Source organism: Schistocerca americana, chromosome 4 (genome assembly GCF_021461395.2).
Source record: "Schistocerca americana isolate TAMUIC-IGC-003095 chromosome 4, iqSchAmer2.1, whole genome shotgun sequence".
In the NCBI taxonomy this organism is placed as follows: Eukaryota; Metazoa; Arthropoda; class Insecta; order Orthoptera; family Acrididae; genus Schistocerca; species Schistocerca americana.
Genome location: NC_060122.1, coordinates 241,165,633 through 241,187,208, shown reverse-complemented (window position 1 = coordinate 241,187,208; position 21,576 = coordinate 241,165,633). Strand labels below are relative to the sequence as shown.

The following is a 21,576-nucleotide window of genomic DNA, read 5'->3' as shown; positions in this document are numbered from 1 at the left end:
CCAGCAGACCAACTTCAAGTGCAACAAGGACAAATCCTGATTTCTTTTACCACAGGTCAAATATCTAGGCCATGTCTTAAGTGACTGAGGAAAAAAGCCCATGGCACACTACATTCAAGCTATCCAGAAACTTCCCACCATTAAGGACACTAAATAACTCTCCAATCTATGTTAGGTCAACTCAATTATTATAGGAAATTTAATCCCCCTGCAGTAGCCATCGGTTACTATGGAAAATGTGAAATGGAATTGGACTTACAAATGTGACAAAACCTTCAGGGATCTAAAACAAGTTGTTCATTATCCAGCATGGCTTGCAATCTATGAACCATCTAAGTCTTTGATTGTGGCAGCTGATACATCAGACAACAGCTTGTGCATGGTCCTGGCTCATGAAGTTGGTGGGGTGGTACAACTCATTGCTTTGCATTTATCTCCAAAACTTTAACACAGGCACAGCCCAACTACAGCCAGATAGTGAAGGAAGCCCTCACTATTGTTTTTGCCCTGAAAAAATTCCGTGATTACATGTTTACATTTTGACTGACCATAAACTTCCTGTACCATGATTCAAGACCAACTTGAATATTCCAACCAGGATGGCACATTGTCTTCAGCAGTGGCATTATTTTTGTCCAGGTACTCCTGTGATACCGAGCATTGTTCTGAGGATTCAGTCATCTGAGAAGTGCTCCATCTAGTGAACCATCATCGGCCAACAGATCGCAAACACCTGGATCTTCCAGACATATAGCTTTTTGGTATTTCACAACAAATTATCCACCCTTGAAGGCAACCTATTACTACAGGGGAACAGTGGTCACAGTCCCAATCACTCTGGTGATGTGTATTGTCTCTTCTCCATGAGGGACAGTGGCAGATGATTCTGACTGTGCAACTGGCTAGACATAATGTATATTGGTGTGAGATTGACACCAACATTGCCAGTGTGGCTGCAGCATTTTAATCCTGTCAGAGTAAAAAAGCAGCACCTGCTCAGTGCCTTTGCCAGATACCTCAGACATGCCACAATTTAGATTTTGCAGGCCCCTTTTTGGGTTATTCCTGGTTCATTGTTATCAATGCAGGTGGTGGATTCTCTTATACATCACACATGTTGTCCCCATCATCAGTTTAAATGATTAAAGCTCTGACACATATTTTTTTCCATCAAGGGGCTCCCAGAAACTATAGTCACTGTTCATGTCTACTGAATTTTCCACTTCACCTTGGTGCGCATGGTACCCTTCCAGCTAGCATCCAGTGAACTGGCAGTATGGTTTGCCCACACTTTTGAATCACACTTAGCCAGACTGCACCTACACCATGCTCTTGACGAAATGCTGACCCTTTTTCAAGTCTCATACCTCCACCCCTAGATGAGAAACTACATGGTAGGCCACGCCATCCACAACTCTCCATCCTGCATTCTACTAGATCAACACCCCCCCCCCCCCCCCCCTCATCACCACCTCCTCAGCAGACATCCCACCACTATATCAAGGATGAGGTCTGGGCACTGGTGCACTCTAAGAACTGCCGATGCTGGGTGCTGGCAGCTATCACCCATCTTTTGCTTCAGACAACTTCACAATGGCTCCACGTGCCACAGATATATCTACTATCTGCATGCCCCCCACCTCCCATGCCCCCAAGCTTGCTGATCCTTCCAACAACCAGTAGTCTTTCAAAATCTTTTTCACAGTGCTGGACTAACCCCACCCCCTCCCAGGACCATTTGTTATGCCATCCAGTTAGTGCTTCAGTAGGTCACATAGCCTCCAGCTTACAGGGAGGTCGGACCTCCATCAATCCGGGTGCCCCGGGGGAGGGAAGGATACTGTGTGTGGGCTGTTCACCCTCTCTTTGTCAGAAACCCCACCGCCATGGGATTGGACTACCCATTGAAGCCAGGAGGGCCACACCTGCAGACAACAGATAGATATGCTCACCAGGCTGACAGACAACAGCATGAATAACACCAGAGGTCACTGGCCCAGCAGACCTGCTGGCTGGGTCAGGTCTTGTGGCTGCAAATAGGTCCTCTCAGCTGTATGCTGGCACTGCCGGAACCTTTAGGTTGCTGCCATGATGTGCCAGGCAGTCATTACTTTCAAGTCTTCTGGGCCAGGTGCTGACCAAAATAGCGGTCCATCAGTCAGGTCTTTCACTAAGGAACCCACTGGAATATGCAACACTATGCCACTGCCAGCCACCAAGGTCTGTGAAGGTGCCAGTACCTATCTCAGGCATCACAAAGAAGTGGGCTCCATACCAGAGACTGTGGAGGACTTTGGTACTGGCCATCATCAGTGCTTTACAATGTAACTGTTCAATTTCAGGATGAAATCAGACTTTGACTTTGTCCATTATTGTGGCTATCTACCCACTTATGAGCTCATGTAAAATCAGTGATTACTATGAGCAACCAGAAACAGTTCTTGTAAATAATTTACTACAAGAAGAAGCTTTTGTTTGTGTGTTTTTTAATAAACTTGTTCTGTATTGTTTACCTGGGCCATGCTCTCATTGTGCCTCAACTGGTGTAGGATGTATCACTAATGATACCGCGGTATTGATATATCAGGTGTGCCCCTCCCCCAACCTATCCATATTTGTCATGAGAATTGATCCTGGGTAGGTCAGGGTTGAAACATATGTATTGATAATCTGTTATTATGAAACTAGGACAATAAGTTCAAATTGTATTGTGTAGGTTATTAACTACCGAAAGGATGACAGCAAAGCTACTCACTGATCTGACTTACCACTGAACAACAACTAGTTGTTGTTCTAATGTCTGTATCTCTCATGATTATGATGTTTCTTTCTTTGTATCCTAAGATAGAAAGGATCACAAGGGTCTATCAGCTTGGGGAATGTAATGTTCCCAATATGCTAAATGATGGAACAGTTCAGCATAATAACATGAAACTGGGCTGTTCCTAGCCATTGACCTCCCTTTCTACTCACTGGTCCCTATGGACACTGCTGACAGGAAGTCATTAATGACTAATGTTCTAGTCACATCTTCCTGAGACAGAAGCCAACAGGCACTGAGTCAAGAACTGGCCACGAAAGCCTCAACAATTTTGTTCCCTATTTAAATCCACCTGACATAGTGAGCAATGGCCAAAGGAAGCCACGCAGATGGACTCTCAGCAACGCTTATACATTTTGTACAGTCAGTTTGTAATTGTGTAATGCTTTAACGCTCTAACCACATCTAGGACATGGCAAATCAAATTATCGGTGTTATCTATAAGCAACTGAAGCATCTATCACAAAGTCTGATGATTAATGTGGAAGTTGCCATGCAGTGAGGCAATTTGCACCATGAAGTTGTAAATGTTAATGATCAGTAGAGAAAAAAAAATCACATCACTAATGCAAAAGCCATATGGCAGCAGTCATATAGCTTGGCACCAGAAACTGTATGAAATAGCATGAAGGTCAAAGTGATTCTTGTTACACTTCTCAATAAAACTTTTTTGCTTAGCTAATCACTTGAAGTGAAGATATTTCAGTCTCGCGCAAAAATTAGGAAAGGTATCTGTTTTTTATAACAGCTGATATACTGCATTTAGAAGAGCCTTGGATGTATTTAGTTTTTCCTGACAGAATGTGTTTTCATTAGAGAATCGGTGATCCCCTCTGAGAAATAAACATGCCTCAGAAAAATAATGTGTATTGTCTCATTTGAAATGCAACTGCATTTACTATTTGTACATATAACTACTAAACAAAGTTCTAGTTTCAGAACAGTGTAAAAAAAAAAGAACTTGTGCTCAAAATGACATCAAATTTGAATGGAATATCATCGAAGAAGGGGGAAACATTATGGGGAGGGGTGAGGGGCGGGGGAGAAAAAAACATTGAAAATTTTTCCACTAAATGGCACTGTAAGCATCATAATGTTAATGGGTTCAGCTACAAATGACAGATGAATTGCAATATGATGGCTGTTGCATGAGTTGCACATCAAACAAATTGTGCTGTGCAGCATGCATGACTGCACAAGTTCAGTATTCAACAGTTGTGGCACTGTTAGATAAGTAAGCCCATCCATCACAGCATGGCCATACTACATCGGATGGGAAAAATCCATTTTTGATTGTCCTGAGGCCAAAAGCCTCATAAAAAGCAACAATGAAATCAGTTTTTAATTGTCGTGAGGCTGGTGCAAGATGTGTTCAGTATGCTGACCACTGTTTTTAGCCCAAAGTTGAAATTGGGAAACAGCATCTTCCAGAACAGATCGATGTATGTCAGGGGCCATAAGTGTGTTGCACAATGCATGCATTCAATTTGGATACAATTGTAACTGGAGCACTGAACACAGCCAGAAGTCACATGGATTAAGATCAAGTGATATGCTCGGCCAAGCTGTAGGGAAATGATTGCTGATATTTCTGGCATTTCCAAAATGCCCCTGCAGCAGCTGCTTCACTGCCTGTGCAATGTTTGAAGGAGAGCCATCTTTCATAAAAATAACCCTACCCATACATCCTTGCTGTTGAAGTGTCAGAATGACATTGATACGCAGTTGACTCTCACAGCATTTACCAGTGACAGTACGGGTAACAGGACTCATCATCCGTTGATGTACATGCAGATTTTCCGTTGCTCATATTCTGCAATTCTGTGTAGTGACATGTCCTTTGAGATAGGAATGGGCTTCATCTGTCCACAGAATGGCCTATGGCCATTAATTGTCCACTTCCATGAGAGCAAGAAATTCTAGAGCAAACATTTGTCTTGCTGGCCAGTCAACACAAAACAACTCCTGAACATGGGTTGTTTTTATGGATAGCAATGCAGTATGTTTTGTAGAATTTTATGCGCCATGCTTAGAGGCATGTACAGAGTTTTGGCAATTCATTATGTCTGCATGTTTGCACACAACTGCTTGATCTCTCCTGCAATGCTGTAGCAACATGTTCTACTGATGCTGTACCAATTGTTTTTCTTCCTCTGCTGGATTGTACTTTAAAAGAAAATCTCTTTTCAAATTTCATAATCATTTTTCTAGGCCCTTGGCAGACATCTGACCAACACATTTTTTCATACCTTTCAGTGTCTGGAACTCCTGCAGATCTACTGACAGTAGAGCTTTAACAATAGCAGTTGATCATTCACTGAGACAGTCATACGGACTGCAAACTGAGGAACAGCTGTGGATGCTGTGTCTTTTATTTTGCATATTCTAGCACTTACAATGCTAGCTAGTGGTAAAACTTTCATTAAATTTCTTTTGTTTCCGTAACATTTACCCCTTCTTTGATAAAACTCCATTCAAATTTTATGTTATTTGACATCGTTCTTAGCAGTGCATGGCATTTTAAAACTGGTACTTTAATTATAATCACCCTGCATATTTCTTAACTACTCCACTGCATGATAAAATGTGTAAATGAGATGTGTGCCATGGTTAATGGCTGTACATAAATATCACAATGAACAATCTATCTTACAGAGATCTTACATGATAATATGTGAGAGAATACACAGTGGTCCATAAGATGACATTCGTGAGATTATCCAATTGCCACCATAAAGGGTTTATTTTGACATATTTTTTCTCTCACTAGTTCACGTGTGAATTACTGTGATGAGTGTCTAGATTTGAATGTGTTCCTAATTTATGCTCCTATTATTAATTATTTTAATTTTACAAAATTATTTTCTTGTGACTATTGAGTTAAACTAAGTCTTTGCTTGCCCTCTGTTTCAGGAATCGTACCCAGTCCTTCCTGTAAAAGACAGTACTCATTTGAACTTCATCAATACCGTGCCATGTAGAATTGAAATTGTTAATCCTTTCAATGGCTTACAAATAGTTAATGGTTCTTCAAACTTCGTATTTAAGAATGTGAACATAAAAAATATAACTGCTTATGACTTCATGGTTTTTGCTCCATCTGAATGTAGTCACTTGTTGATTACTCAACAACAGCTATACATTAATGTGTTAACCTCTGAACAACAGGTAAGTTTAATTATTTGCGTATGTATTGACATCAGGTAAAAATCTCTCTCAACATTTCTGTGTTACAGGTAGAGGAGATAATTATATGTGCAGTAAATTCTCAGCTAATGGCCTACGTTACACAGTTTGAAGATCTGAACAAAACTCTGAGTGGAAAATCGAAAATTAGGTACAGTTCAGAATATATGGATCTTCAGTATCGTATGATAAAAGTAAGTTCTAATCTAACAGTCTGGTATTACTTTTAGTTTGTTACTGCTAGAAATCAAATAATATTTACTACTGACCAAATGAAACATCTGTCTAGTAGACTTAAATTGAATTTGTGGATATTAAAGTCCGTTGCTATAGGAACTTTCGCTCACTTTTCCTCTAGGATTTGAAGAATGCTTAGAATGCAAAAATTATCATTCAGTATTCAATCTTGCATTGTAATGAATTGAACACAGTAGGTGTAGATTGGTTAGTAAGAACATTCAGGCATGTTTTTTATTGATGATATCTTCCGGGGCGCTACCTTTCAACTGTGATTATTTGGTGGATTTTAGAAGGTTATTTTAAATTAAGAAATGTATATATGGGACAGTCTATTGACAGAATGCCAAACTGCTGTTATTCCACAACAACTGCACTAAAATATTGAATCCTCCTTGATTTCAATGTTACATAGAAGTGTGTGTAAAAAACTTGAGGCAAAAATATAAAGCATACAAAAATTAAGAAATATTACTCTGTACTGATGTTCAACTATATCTACATCTACATCTGTACTCTGCATTCAAACATATTGTTAAGTCACCACATATTTCACTTCTTCGTATTAAACTAATGAAAGATGATCATGGAGAAAAGTTATTTACATAAGTAGCATACAAAAAGAACTTCTCACTGTGTGCATATTTTTTTGATCTATATACAGATGTGAGGAGAGAAATGTGAGCACAGAGCATCACCAATATGCAAAGGCGATGGAGTATCTCCACCTGCAATGGAGGAGTTGCTTATAGTTTGGCATCACAGCATGGAGTTGTCATGGAAATTCTCAGAACAAGAGAGGTTGGTGACAATGATCACATTCTGAAACAAATGAAGAATGTCCTGTAATCTGTCACTTACATCTGTGGTAACATAGTAAGTGCTTCTGTCATAAGCTTGGGTATGAAAAGTAGTTGAATAGCAATCTGTATACCTGACATTGTAATTGTTTTATGGGAGAAGAAAAATACAGAAGAGTTTATTAAGACTGGTTGCATGATTTCATAGCCATCAGGCATATATGTGAGCTCTCTTACAGTCCTCGACTCTTTGCAGATGGGAAAGGAGTTACAGGATAGAATTAGTGGCACTGCATAGTAGATCCAGAGCATCAAGAAACTACAAGAAGGTGACATAAGACAAAAATCAAGGTAAAAGTGATCAGAAAAGCATCAGGGTGACAGATCACTAGTGAAGTTGTTGACTCGGTTTCAACATATAAGTTGTGTAAACACTTTATTTTGGTACCCAAGGTGGTGGACATGGATAAGGGGCACTGAAATAAGAGAGCTTTTGGGATAATAACAAGATTTTTTAAAAAAATAATGGAAGAATATACGACACTGCCTAGAGCATCCAGAGTAAACAATGAAGAAGATAGAGGTGAGCACACACTGTAGTGTTGTGCAATGTAATTAAAATATTTAAGAGAAAATTATTTTGTTTTATGTGGTGTAAAACATGTAAGTGAATTATCACAAAAAAGGGATAAATGAGATTAATTGACCATAGCAACCAAGTACAACTAGAAGAAATATTTACATGTTGAAATTACCGTTGACACGACTCAAGAAATATTACCTTGAAGAAATATTTGCAAGTTGAAATTAGCATTGACATGGGTCAATAAATATTACCTTGAGAAAATGGAAGATTTTGATTTGCTGATTCCAAACTTATGAGTGTATCCACAATATATGATAACACTGATGTTAATCAACACAATGGCAGGACAGATTTGCTTTGCAGCACAGTGACTGGTGAGCTGACTGTGGCAACGGCTACACAGCAGCTCAGTGAGACATCACTGTGCCCATGCGACACATCAGCAGTTTGGTGCAGCTAGCAGTGATACTGATTAGGTGAACTGTAATCAGCAGAAAACTGAAATACTATTGTTAGTAGTTTCTTGTGTGGAAGGTGATAGAAACATATGTTGCGAATTGTAAGCAGCTGCATTAGAACATAATCTTATTAGTGAAGGTATCTATATTCCACTTGAAAATTGCTAACAGAGACACTGATGGACAGGAATAATCACAGGCAATGATAGATGACATGAAACACAGTACATACATAATAGAGGTGGAGCAGAACATTTATAACGAAAAATGCTACAGATTTCACCACACAGGACACCAGGATAACGAACATAAATAACATTCATGGAGAGTCAGGTCAGGCTCCCAACATAAGGCTACTATTGGACTCTCATTAAGGAATTTACCCTCCTCAGGCACTAAGTATATTTTGCACCCATTGGTCATGCTGGCTACCAAACTGTTGAGCAGTTCTTGGGAGGATATGGCCAACACCTCTCAAGGCGATTGTCATTTCCTGTACGGTTAGGGGATGGGGTGTTCATTGAGAATTATGTCCGCCAAGAGCATCCTAGGCGTGCTCTATGGGGTTTAGGTCTGTGGAATACGCAGGCCATTCCATAAGTTCAATAGCTCCACTTCCCATTGTGCCGACACCTCAGCAGTCCTTTGTGGATGGCGTTGTTGTCCATAAACAGAAAATTGGTTCCCACCACACTCCTAAACTGATGGACATGATCCAGAATAATCTCACTGCCATACTGCTGTGCTGTAATGCTACATCATGCAAAGGTATGTAACAGTGTTCAGCCGTTGTGCGTAACGCCTACACACACCATAATGCCTTGGCTATATCAATAGCATTCATGAACATTCTGTGGTGTGTAACATTCCCCCCCCCCCCCCCTCCCCCCTGCCTTCCCTCTCCTATATCCATGAGTACACGCATACTGGTGCACACATCAGAAAAATGGGAGAGAAAGAAGAAAACACAAGGTGGGAAAGATGTCATGTGCATAGGACATCAAAACCCATGCCAGAGCTGGCCGAAGTGGCCGTGCGGTTAAAGGCGCTGCAGTCTGGAACCGCAAGACCGCTACGGTCGCAGGTTCGAATCCTGCCTCGGGCATGGATGTTTGTGATGTCCTTAGGTTAGTTAGGTTTAACTAGTTCTAAGTTCTAGGGGACTAATGACCTCAGCAGTTGAGTCCCATAGTGCTCAGAGCCATTTGAACCCATGCCAGAGTTGAGCAACAGGGCTAACTGGATGGTGGACCTGACACAACAAGAGCAAGTCAATGGCAACCTATGCAACAATGAGGTGCAACAAACTCTCAACACAATACTGTCAATGGGTCAAGTACAAGTCACAATCCAAATTGAGACCAAGGAGGAAACCCAGTACCAAAGCAAAGTTATCAATGAGTAGTCAGTAGTACGGTGGAGATAGTAACAAATGCAATCAGATGAAGTTCATGACTTCCTGAGTGGTTGAGGTGTGGCAGTATATATGCTGGCTGCAAGAGACACTATTGGCTGGTGTAATCACATGGTGAGACGGTGGCTCACTCACTAGGTAAGTCCAGCACTGCGGCAACACTGCCCTCTATAATCCATCGAGGTCCATTTGCTGCAGCAGGCATTCAACTTCCATGCAGCCCAATACCAGACTCGTGATGCTAACTGATAGATAGAATCACTTGCCACAGTGAAGTGTGATTCATTGGAGAACATAACTCTGATCAGTGTTGCTGACCCAACCAACATGTTCCCTGCACCAACAAAATCATTCTCAAGGATGGCATGGTTGAAGTGGCTTGCATTTAACAGGCTTCCAGTCATACACACAAGTCCAATTTAATTGCTGCAAAATGGTTCTTGCAGCCACATGTGTACTGGTAGCGATTGCAAGGTGTGCAGCAATCTGCATGGGGGTGAGGTGTCTGTTGCTTTTCACCACTAGGGCTGTATATCAATCCTCTTGTGTGTGGTGGTCAGTCTCTGACCATCAGCCTGCTTCTACATGGCATTTCCTCCATCAGTACCCTTTCTTAAATGTGAGGTGACACTTTTGGATACACTCATTACTGTAGCCACAGTAGTGACATTTTGACTGACTTTGAGCCATCCAACCATTCATCCATGATGTGTGTGTGGTGGTCTTCAGTCCTGAGACTGGTTTGATGCAGCTCTCCATGCTACTCTATCCTGTGCAAGCTTCTTCATCTCCCAGTACCTACTGCAACCTACATCCTTCTGAATCTGCTTAGTGTATTCATCTCTTGGTCTCCCTCTACGATTTTTACCCTCCACACTGCCCTCCAATGCTAAATTTGTGATCCCTTGATGCCTCAAAACATGTCCTACCAACCGATCCCTTCTTCTAGTCAAGTTATGCCACAAACTTCTCTTCTCCCCAATCCTATTCAATACCTCCTCATTAGTTACGTGATCTACCCACCTTATCTTCAGCATTCTTCTGTAGCACCACATTTCGAAAGCTTCTATTCTCTTCTTGTCTAAACTGGTTATCGTCCATGTTTCACTTCCATACATGGCTACACTCCATACAAATACTTTCAGAAACGACTTCCTGACACTTAAATCTATACTCGATGTTAACAAATTTCTCTTCTTCAGAAACGATTTCCTTGCCATTGCCAGTCTACATTTTATATCCTCTCTACTTCGACCATCATCAGTTATTTTACTCCCTAAATAGCAAAACTCCTTTACTACTTTAAGTGTCTCATTTCCTAATCTAATCCCCTCAGCATCACCCGATTTAATTTGACTACATTCCATTATCCTTGTTTTGCTTTTGTTGATGTTCATCTTATCTCCTCCTTTCAAGACACTGTCCATTCCATTCAATTGCTCTTCCAAGTCCTTTGCTGTCTCTGACAGAATTACAATATAATATCATCCATGATATTAAGCACTAAAATGATGTCTTGCAGTCATGTTGTCATACGCATGGAATGTTGCACTAATTGGCTCTTAACAATTTTTGTCAAACATTATATTACATGGACTGTTGAATGTATATGGAGCATTTGTGCACAGGCTTTGCTTCAGTTAACATGTTATGTCCCCTACATTTTCTTTTACTATCATTTGTTGGGTGTTTCATAGCACTTATAGGTTGTACCATAGCAAGTGACAGTTGTTCCTTAGCAAGTGTCAGCTTTTCCTTGGCAGTTGTCAAGCAACATATATTGTTGTTATCACTGAATGCTAATCACCACATACAGAATGGACAGCAGTCTGTCAGAAGTAATAAAGAGATTGAAAGGACTGTCAAATAGTGTGGCTTTAGCCACTAAAAAGAGCCATCTCTTACTGTGAAAGCCAATAAAGATATGTTGTCAACCAGTACCACAATTTTAAAAACATGAAGGGAAGAGTTAGTTACAAAATTAGAGTCTTCAAATGATAAAATTTCCAATAGAAAAACAACCTAAGAAAAATTACTCAAGGAATTACAGCTTTAAATGGAAAATCGATCAATTTAGTCAGGAAGGAGGTTGTAGTACAGCAGGATGTAGAACAGCTTAAGGAGGTAGATGGTAAAACAAAACATACGGGCACTACCCACTTGGAAGTTTGAAAGCATTACTAGTCAAATCTCAGACTTGTGAAATTGAGTAGATGCATTAGAATGAAATGGACAAAATGTTGAAATAACTAGTACTCTGAATACTTTGACTAATTGGAGAAGCATCTGCAAGCATTAGTAGAATGAAAGGTGCAAGAAAAAGTAGATTCCACTAGAGCTACACCTAATTCTGTGGACAATACTGTTGAACATGATAATGAATTTCAGATTCCAGAAGTTACGGGTACTGCTACAAAATACACAGCTGATACTTAGAAATAAGATCACTGTATCTAACTGTGGGTTATCGAATGATTTGATAGAAGAGTTGTAGATAGGAAATGGTATGAATTGTCAAAACAATTTTCAAAATTTAGACGAGATGGTGAGATACATCTGACCTATTTCTTAAGAGTATTCCCTTGTTTTCTACCCAAGAGATGTGAAGATTCCAAGAAAGTAGATTTTACACTGAGTAATTTAGTAGATGATGCAGCAGAATTGAGAACTGGTCATTCTGAAGAATTTGAATCTAAATAAAGAAAGGAGAGATTTCACTCAAGGAGAGAATCAGAATAAGGAAGGCAATCAATCTTATGTATAAAAGATACAGCACTGGAGGAAACAAAACAAGAAATAATCAAATGAATAATAATTCACAGGTATTTGTACCCAGTAACACATATGCCATTGACACTATAGTAAAAAATAATATGTTTCCCTAAAGAAAGGAATGAAAGGGGTAATTATTCGGTAAAAGTAATGGAAAACTGGCAACATCACAGAGTATTGGTCAGAATCCAGGATGTAACACCATAATCATAGGACCATATACTGAGAGGTTAATAGCTTTCACACTTACTATTCTCTCAAGGGAATGGTTATTGGAAGAAGATAAGGTGGTAGGAAAAGAACACAGAACCAATAGTAATAGCAAATGTGTGAGGAAAATGTGTAGACATTTAGATAGACTCAGCTATCCTAGGAATTTTTGGAAACACTTAGAAATAAGAATGTTTTTGTTGTGGTCTTCAGTCCAGAGACTGGTTTGATGTAGCTCTCCACACTACTCTATCCTGTGCAAGCTTCTTCCTTTCTGAGTAACTGCAGCAACATACATCCTTATGAATCTGTTTAGTGTATTCATGCCTTGGTCTCCCTCAACAATTTTTACCCTCCAAGCTTCCCTCCAATACTAAATTGGTGATCCCTTGATGTCTCAGAATGTGTCCTACCAACCAATCCCTTCTTTTAGTCAGGTTGTGCCACAAATTCCTCTTCTCCCCAATTCTATTCAGTACCTCCTCTTTAGTTATGTGATCTATCTAATCTTCAGCATTCTTCTGCAGCACCACATTTTGAAAGCTTCTATTCTCCTCTTGTCTAAACTATGCTTCACTTCCATACATGGCTAGACTCCATACAAATACTATCAGAAAAGACTTCTTGATACTTAAATCTATACTCGAGGTTAACATATTTCTCTTCTTCAGAAATGCTTTCCTTGTTATAGCCAGTCTACATTTTATATCCCCTCTACTTCAACCAATCATCAGTTATTTTGCTCCTCAAATAGCAAAACTCATCTACTACTTTAACTGTCTCATTTCCTAATCTAATTCCTTCAGCATCACCTGATTTAATTTGACTACATTCCATTATCCTCGCTTTGCTTTTGTTGATGCTCCTCTTACATCCTCTTTTCAAGGCACCATCTATTCCGTTCAAATGCTCTTCCAGGACCTTTGCTTTCTGTGACAGAATTACAATGTCATCGGCAAACCTCAAAGCTCTTGCTTCTTCTCCATGGATTTTAATTCCTACGCCAAATTTTTCTTTTGTTTCCTTTACTGCTTGCTTAATGTACAGATTGAGTAACATCGGGGGTAGGCTACAACCTTGTCTCACTCCCTTCCCAACCACAGCTTCCCTTTCATGCCCCTGCCATCTGGTTTCTGTACAAATTGTAAATAGCCTTTTGCTCCCTGTATTTTACACCTGTCACCTTCAGAATTTGAAAGAGAGTATTCCAGTCAACACTGTCAAAAGCTTTCTCTAAGTCTACAAGTGCTAGAAACATAGATTTGCCTTTCCTTAATATATCTTCTAAGATAAGCTATATGGTCAGTATTGCCTCACATATTCCAACATTTCTACAGAATCTGAACTGATCTTCCCTGAGGTCAGCTTCTAACAGTTTTTTCATTCGTATTTAAAGAATTCATGTTAGTATTTTTCAGCCATGTCTTATTAAACTGGTAGTTCAGTAATTTTCATACCTGTTAACACCTTTCTTTGGGATTGGAATTATTATATTCTTCTTGAAGTCTGAGGGTATTTTACCCGTCTCATACATCTTGCTCACCAGATGGTAGAGTTTTATTCAGGGCTGGATCTGCCAAGGCTGTCAGTAATTGTAATGGAATGTTGTCTACTCCCAGAGCTTTGTTTCAACTTAGGTCTTTCAGTGCTCTGTCGAATTCTTCACATGGTATCATATCTCCCATTTCATCTCCATCTACGTCCTCCTCCATTTCCATAATATTGCCCTCAAGTACATCACTCTTTCTGCTTTCCCTTCTTTGTATAGAAATGGTTTTCTATCTGAGCTCTTGATATTTGTACAAGTGGTTCTCTTTTCACCAAAGGTCTCTTTACTTTTCCTGTAGGCAGTATCTATCTCACCCCTAGTGATATATGCCTCTACATCCTTACATTTGTCTCTAGCCATCCCTGCTTAACCATTTTGCATTTCCTGCCAACCTCATTTTTGAGACATTTGTACTCCTTTTCACCTGCTTCATTTACAGCATTTCTGTATGTTCTCCTTTCATCAGTTAAATTCAATATCTCTTCTGTTACCCAAGGATTTCTACTAGTCCTCATCTTTTCACCTACTTGATCCTCTGCTACCTTCACTATTTCATTTTTCAAAGGTACCCATTCTTCTTCTTCTGTATTTCTTTTCCCCATTCTTGTCAATTGTTCCCTAATGCTCTCTCTGAAACTCTCTACAACCTTCCGTTGTTTCAGTTTATTCAGGTCCCATCTCCTTAAATTCCCACCTTTTTGCAGTTTCTTCAGTTTTAATGTGCCGTTCATAACCAATCAATTGTGGTCGGAGTTCACTTCTGCCCCTGGGAATGTCTTACAATTTAAAACCTGGTTCCTAAAGCTCTGTCTTTCCATTATGTAATCTATCTGACATCTTCAGTGCCTCCAGGCCCCTTCCACATATACAACCTTCTTTCATGATTCTTAAACCAAGTGTTAGCTATGATTAAGTTATGCTCTGTGCAAAATTCTACCAGTTGGCTTCTTTTTTCATTCCTTACCCCAATTTCATATTGACCAACTACTTTTCCTTCTTTTCCTTTTCCTACTATCCAATTACATTCCTCCATGACTATTAAATTTCCCTCTCCCTTCAGTATCTGAATAATCACTTTTATCTCATCATACATTTCTTCAATCTCTTCGTCATCTGCGGAGGTAGTCGGCATATAAACTTGTACTACCGTGGTAGCATAAGAATACTTGCCCATATTACGCATGATGAGTCTATATTGTAGGAATAACTGGAAGTTAAAGGAAGTTAATAAGAGAAGAAATGTGGCTACCCATAGATATAAACTATTCTAAGTTCATTCAAATTCTGTTATTAGCTCCAAATGTGAATTTACAAATACTATTAGGCAATGATTGTTTATTGAAATATAAAGTAAAAATAGACTCCGAAGTTAAAGTATGATACTGGATCAGTGGAGATTCTAAATATGAAGTACCATTTAAGATAAATCATCTAGTACATAGCTCTAACGCATAACTAAATAAAATCCATTTAGTTGTTGCTGATGAGGTTATGAGCAAAGAGGAATCAAAAATAGGTTTTGATGAATTATGTGAACAGATAAGGATTAAAGTCTACAAATCTAACCTGCTAATTGAATATCAGAGGCATGATTTGAATAATATCTTGTGGAAGTACAATAGTGTGTTTTGATAAATCAGGAGTGAATTGTGTGTACATCCGTGAATTTAAAATAAAAGACAGTGAATCATTCTTTGCAACCTATATCCTATTCCAGTAAGTTTAAAACTTGCAGTGAATGAAGAAATAAACAAAATGGTAGAAAATAACTTAATAGAAAAAAGTTTATGTATAACAACCCCTTACTACCAGTAATGGAAGCTACGGGAGGTGTCCTCTTGGTGTTAGATGCACGAACACTTAATAGGGATTTAGAGCCAGAAAGAAATAGACATACATGTATAGATGAATTACTAACTACGTTTGAGCAAAGGAAGTATTTTAGCTCAATCGATTTGACTATCAGGTGGTGGCAGGTAAAATTACAGGAGAATTTACAAAAATATACAGCATTTTTGTTTGATGGCAAGTCATATTGGTTTATGGCATTGCCCTTCAGATTAAGTCTGCCAGTCTCAGTATTCATGGGAATCCACAAAAATATACAGCATTTTTGTTTGATGGCAAGACATATCAGTTTACAATATTGCCCTGTGGACTGAATAGGGTATTGCCCATTGTACTGAATGACAGTCTCAGTAGTCATGCAAGCATTACATGAAGCTTTAGATAAGGAGTTATTACAAGAGTTAATTATCTATGTAGATGATGTTTTATTAGTGCACAAGATATGGGAAGAACATTTTATTTTGTTAACTGAAACTTTACAGAAGTGCATGAAAAAGGAATTACAATTAAGTTAGGTCAGCCCATGGCTGATTATTGTCATTATTAAAACAAAAAGCCAAATGTGTTTGGAGGCTTTTCAGGACGATTAAGCAGACTTTTGTAGACACACCTATATTAAAATACTCTCTGATGAACAAAGCATTTAAATTACCAACAGATGCTTCTGTATATGATGCAGCTTGTGAACTGTAAATAGTGTCTCAAGATAGGTGAAAGTAACATCATAGCCTCCAGTAGTAGATGTCTAAGTAAACATGAACTCAACTATACTGAGTAAATAAACATGCAAGAGTTTCAAAGACTAATTTGGGGTTCTAAGATCATTGTATAGACAGATAATTGGGCTTTATCTTTACCTGTGGAGAGAAGGTTGTTACATAGCTGATTAATGCAATGGGGGTTATTCCTTCAGGAATATCAGATAGAAACTGAACACATAAAAAGTTCAGAAAATAAAGTACCAGATACATTTTCACAACTTCCATTACTGATGAGAGTTAATTCTTAGCACTAAGTTACATGAGTGAGGAAGTAGAGAGGCTTTTTTGAGTCATAAGTTTTCTGTCTGGTTTGATGCAGCCTGCCGGGAATTCATCTCCTGTGCCAACCTTTTCATCCCGGAGTAGTCCTTGCAACCTATGTTCTCAATTATTTGCTGGATGTATTACAATCTCTACAGTTTTTGCCCTGTACATCTTGCTCTAGTACCATGGAAGCCATTCCCTGATGTCTTAACACATGTCCTGTCATCCTGTCCCTTCTGCTTGTCAGTATTTTCCATATATTCTTTACCCTATCAGTCCAGGTAATTTTCAATATTCTTACTATGATGAAACAGATGGATTTTCTGTGGTTTACTTCAACTACCGTCTGTGCTCGGTAAGTTTTCACTGTTTCAGATCTGTAAATTACTGTTATAAATCTTGTGAATGAACTTCCTTTTCTTCTGGACTTTGATTCTTCCTTGGTGATGCGGACATGTTATATCACAATGGTTACTTCAAGCTACTAGATAAACATTGAACTCTCATTCGCAGATCTGTGTATTTAAAGACATCAAGTCTTACAATGACAGTTCCCAATGACTGTAAGTCAAAGTAGTTGAACCAAACAGAAACAGATTCTAATACGTAACGTCTGACCCTTCGGACACATCAGAGTTCCTTTTAACATAAAAAAGATTCATTTGTTTTGGGTCCCCGGTGACAATGTTGGTTGCCCACATACTGCGAGCCATCTGTGACACTGCCAACTTGAAGTTCCAAAGTATACACATCACCTTGTACAGCAAGTGCTAATCAATAATCGCTACTAGCTGCACTGTGCTGGTGCTGCTTTATGTGGACAGAGCGATGTCTCACTGAGGTGCTGTGTGTCCATTACGGTAGTCAGCTGACTAGCTGCTGTCCTGCAAAGTGAAGCTGTGCTGCCAACACATTGGTTGACTGCTGTCAATGCCGTTAGTAGTTGCAGCAGCACTCCTAGGTTCAGAATCAGTGGCCGAAATCTTCCATTTGATTGATGTAACATTTCTTGGCTCACATGTTGAGGGTTATTTCAACATGTTAATATTTCATGTAGTTGACCTGGTTGTTATGGTCAACTATTCTGGTTTATCCTTTCTGTTGTGATAATAAATAAGTATTCTAATTACATTGGGTGGCACTACAGCATGTGCCCACATCCTATCTACCTTTTTGTTTACTTGGACTGCACTAGGCAGCTTTATATTCTTCCATTATTACTTAAAAATTCTCTTTATTATTACAAAACCTCTTGTATCCGTGCCCTTCACCTTGGGAGCCAAAATGAAATATTTATGGCTCAAGTTATGGTTTGTAACTCAACCAACAACTTCACTAAATGTATGTCATCCAGATGCTTTTCATGATCACTTTTACCTCGGTTGTTGTCTTATGGTCACCTTCTTGTAGTTACTTGATTTCTTGGAACTGCAAGGGAGTAACACTAATTATACCATGTGACTTCTTTTCCATCTGCAGAGGGTTGAGGACTAACAGAATTCACATCTAAGTCAACTATCTATGATATCATGTAATCACTCATAATAAACTCTTATGTGTTTTGCTTCTCTCATGAAACAGTTACAATGTCAGGTATATAGATTGCTATTTCACTACTTTTATGTAGCCAAGCTTATAATAGAATCTCTCAGAATGTTATCACAGAAGTAAGTGAAAGACTAAAGAACGTTCCTTGTTTGTTACTGTTTGTGGCCATTGTCACCAGCCCCTCATATTCTGTGAATTTCCACACCCTCCAGGTTGTGATGCCAAACCATAAGTGGCCCCTCCCTCACTGGTGGAGGCACTCCGTTGCTACTGTGCCTTGTTGATGCTCTGTGCTCTTATTTCTCCCCTCACATCTCTTACACAGATAAAAAAATGTGTACACAGTTGGAAGTTCTTTCTATACACTACATATCTTAATAACTTTTCTTTATGACCATCTTTCATCAGTTTAATAGGAGGAAGTGAAGTGTCTGGTTTCATAACATGTTCCACTACATCTCCAGGGCATGGAATAGAAAAGATTGTAATAGTGACAATGAGGTGATGATAAAGAAACATAGCATGTATTTTGACAGATCTCTGCTGAGGTAGACTGAGTGTGCAGACAAGTGTTGTCTGCTTACAATTTCTGTAAATGTACTGTTTATGAAGTAGTTCTGTGTTGTGATAAAAAAGGTTCAGATTGCATATAATGTATGAATATGTAATTGATGGCTTTCAGCTGAGATGACCTTTTTAGAATGACGTTCCAGCTAGTATGGAGGACAATGTAGTGGTGTAGAAGTCAACAGCTATGAGATAGGCACAGTTATTCTGACATTGGTTTACACTGCAGATAGTCAGAAGTAATAAGTGACAGCGACCAAACTCTTTACACAATCAACCAACATAGAACAGAACATTTCATTCTGGCTCAGTTTTGTGACACAACAGAGTAACACATCATTCTGGTGAACTTCGTGACAGAATGCAAAATACTTCTGTACTACTTTGCTCTAGAGAAATAAAGCTGAATTAAGAAGAAAGTCACAAATTTGAAGGAAGGTTTCATTTAAAGATATCATTGTTGTCCTTAGCAACTGCAATTGCTGCTGTGTACAACCAAATTCTGGCACTACAGCTGAAGAATTTTTTAAGAAGGATTGATTTGTTGATGAGACTGTATTAAATTCATCCATTTCTGCAGCTCATCAACTGACAACATCTACAGCTTTCACCAGGTCACATCATCTAGCATCAGTCAGTATCATGACACTGTGACCTATATAAGAAATTGGTTGAGCTGTACTCACTCCAAACTGATTTGTCTTGTTGATTATCATTTATTGGTAGACAGTAATTGCGATTACGTATAAATGTATTCTTATAGTGATGAGAGCCATTTGTTTAAGGTTGAGAGCCATTTGTTTAAGATTTTGGGAGTTCAATTAAAGGCTAATTTAAAAGCTGACCAGATGTTTCAAACTGATAAATTGAGTACTAAGCTAAATATCAATCTCATTGCTAAACATACATCTCAAATGAAGGATAAATTCTAAAATAAATGCAAATGTTGCTGCTTCAAGTATTAAAATAGATATAAATGTTAACTTCTACTATCAAAGCCCAGAAGATGAACTAATTATTAGAATAGACACTCAGGGTGGTGATGTTGAACAGGCTATTTCAGAGATAAATACAAAGTTAGATGTTACTAACATGAGAGTGTGGAGACACATTATGGATTCTCATCAGAAAACAATAAAGATAAATAATAAGATCTCTAAATTTCAAAGGACATTGTCTGCCTTAACCGAGGAGTTACTTTCTGAGGTAATTAAACAATGTGGTCTGATAAAAAATTAAGTTAGTGAGCAGTTTAGAGAAGTAAATAATGAATTAAAACAGTGAAAGATTCTGCTAAACATAAATTTGTGAAATGCATAACCAAATCACAGACACAGATGCCTGATTAAATGAGGCAGAGCGGTCGCTTTGGTGCAGCTGTACAGCTGGATTATGTGATAACCCCACTGAGTGCCACATATTCTTTTTCTTATGGTGCCTTCTCCTGAGGAGGTTGGCAGTTCACAAACCCAGCTCTGGATGTGATGTTATGGTGTGGAAGCATCTTCTGATGTGCAATTGTACCATCCCTGAATGTCCTTCCATATTTATACATATGCCCATATTATTGGACTGAATATGAAATCAGAGCAGATCTCAGACATTAATGTCAGTTGTAATGTTCCAGAACAAGACACAGCTACAAGCCAGGTGGAAGTTGTTTGGTCCCCCTTGGCAACATTGGAGAAGGGTAATAGTGTTCCCATTGAATTGAAGGTTCACCCCATGTGGAACTAGATATTAACATGCCTCTTTCCCCATAAATTGTATTTAATGAGTTAATTTGGGATAAATTATCTGATTTTGATGCAGAATTTCAATTGAACTATTGGGACACACATGTGACAGAATTTTGCCAATAGTTTCAAAAGGGTTGTGTGTATTTGAGTTGTCTACTAACTTTTGGCATTAATTTATATGACATAATTAACTCACATGATCTGTTTGGTATTTTTGTAAGAGTAAGTATAAATTACACATTGTGTTAACAGGTAGCACAAGATGACTTACAAAAAGAGTAGAGGTAAATTAAACTGTACTTTCATTTTTGAACTCTATGCTATGTGAGATGGTGAAATTAAATATTTAAGTAAATAAAAAAGAAACTGAAAAGGCATGTTTGAAGTTGAAATAAGGCAGCCTCATGCCAATGTTAAGCAAACAGAAGTTTCTGGGTCAACTAGGCAGGGTAATGACCTTTGAGTTCCCCATTGGGTTCTCAGTTAGCTGCTATATTATTTCTTGATTTGATTTCCTTACAGCAGCTTCTTTTCTTCATTCTATACTGTTTTCTGGAAATTAGGTTTCTGTCAACTGTTGTATTATGAGTATTCTCCTACAAATAAGCATTAACAGATAGCAATTATTAAGATGTATTTTCATCAAAATAGACAATGCGACTGTGACTCAGCATCTCTGCTATATGGTGAGTAGCAACTATCGTTTTCATAATGTTGTCATTATTCCATACTGGATTTTCCAGTGTTTGAAGATGTCTTTTTGATATACTGAGCACATTAGCATTCATGCCACACCTATTTTGTGTTTGTGAGAGA

The 21,576-nt window shown here is 38.6% G+C and overlaps 1 protein-coding gene across 1 annotated transcript in view; it reads left to right on the top strand.

Annotated features, from left to right (window-relative positions):
• Positions 1-21,042, top strand: part of LOC124613376 (peptide transporter family 1-like) — a 189,164-nt gene extending 168,122 nt beyond the window's left edge. The window contains exons 10-12 of the mRNA XM_047142077.1: positions 5,735-5,989; positions 6,058-6,201; positions 21,013-21,042. Coding sequence (XP_046998033.1) covers positions 5,735-5,989; positions 6,058-6,201; positions 21,013-21,042 — 429 coding nt within the window. The remainder of the gene's footprint in view (positions 1-5,734; positions 5,990-6,057; positions 6,202-21,012) is intronic.
• Positions 21,043-21,576: the final 534 nt, after the last annotated feature.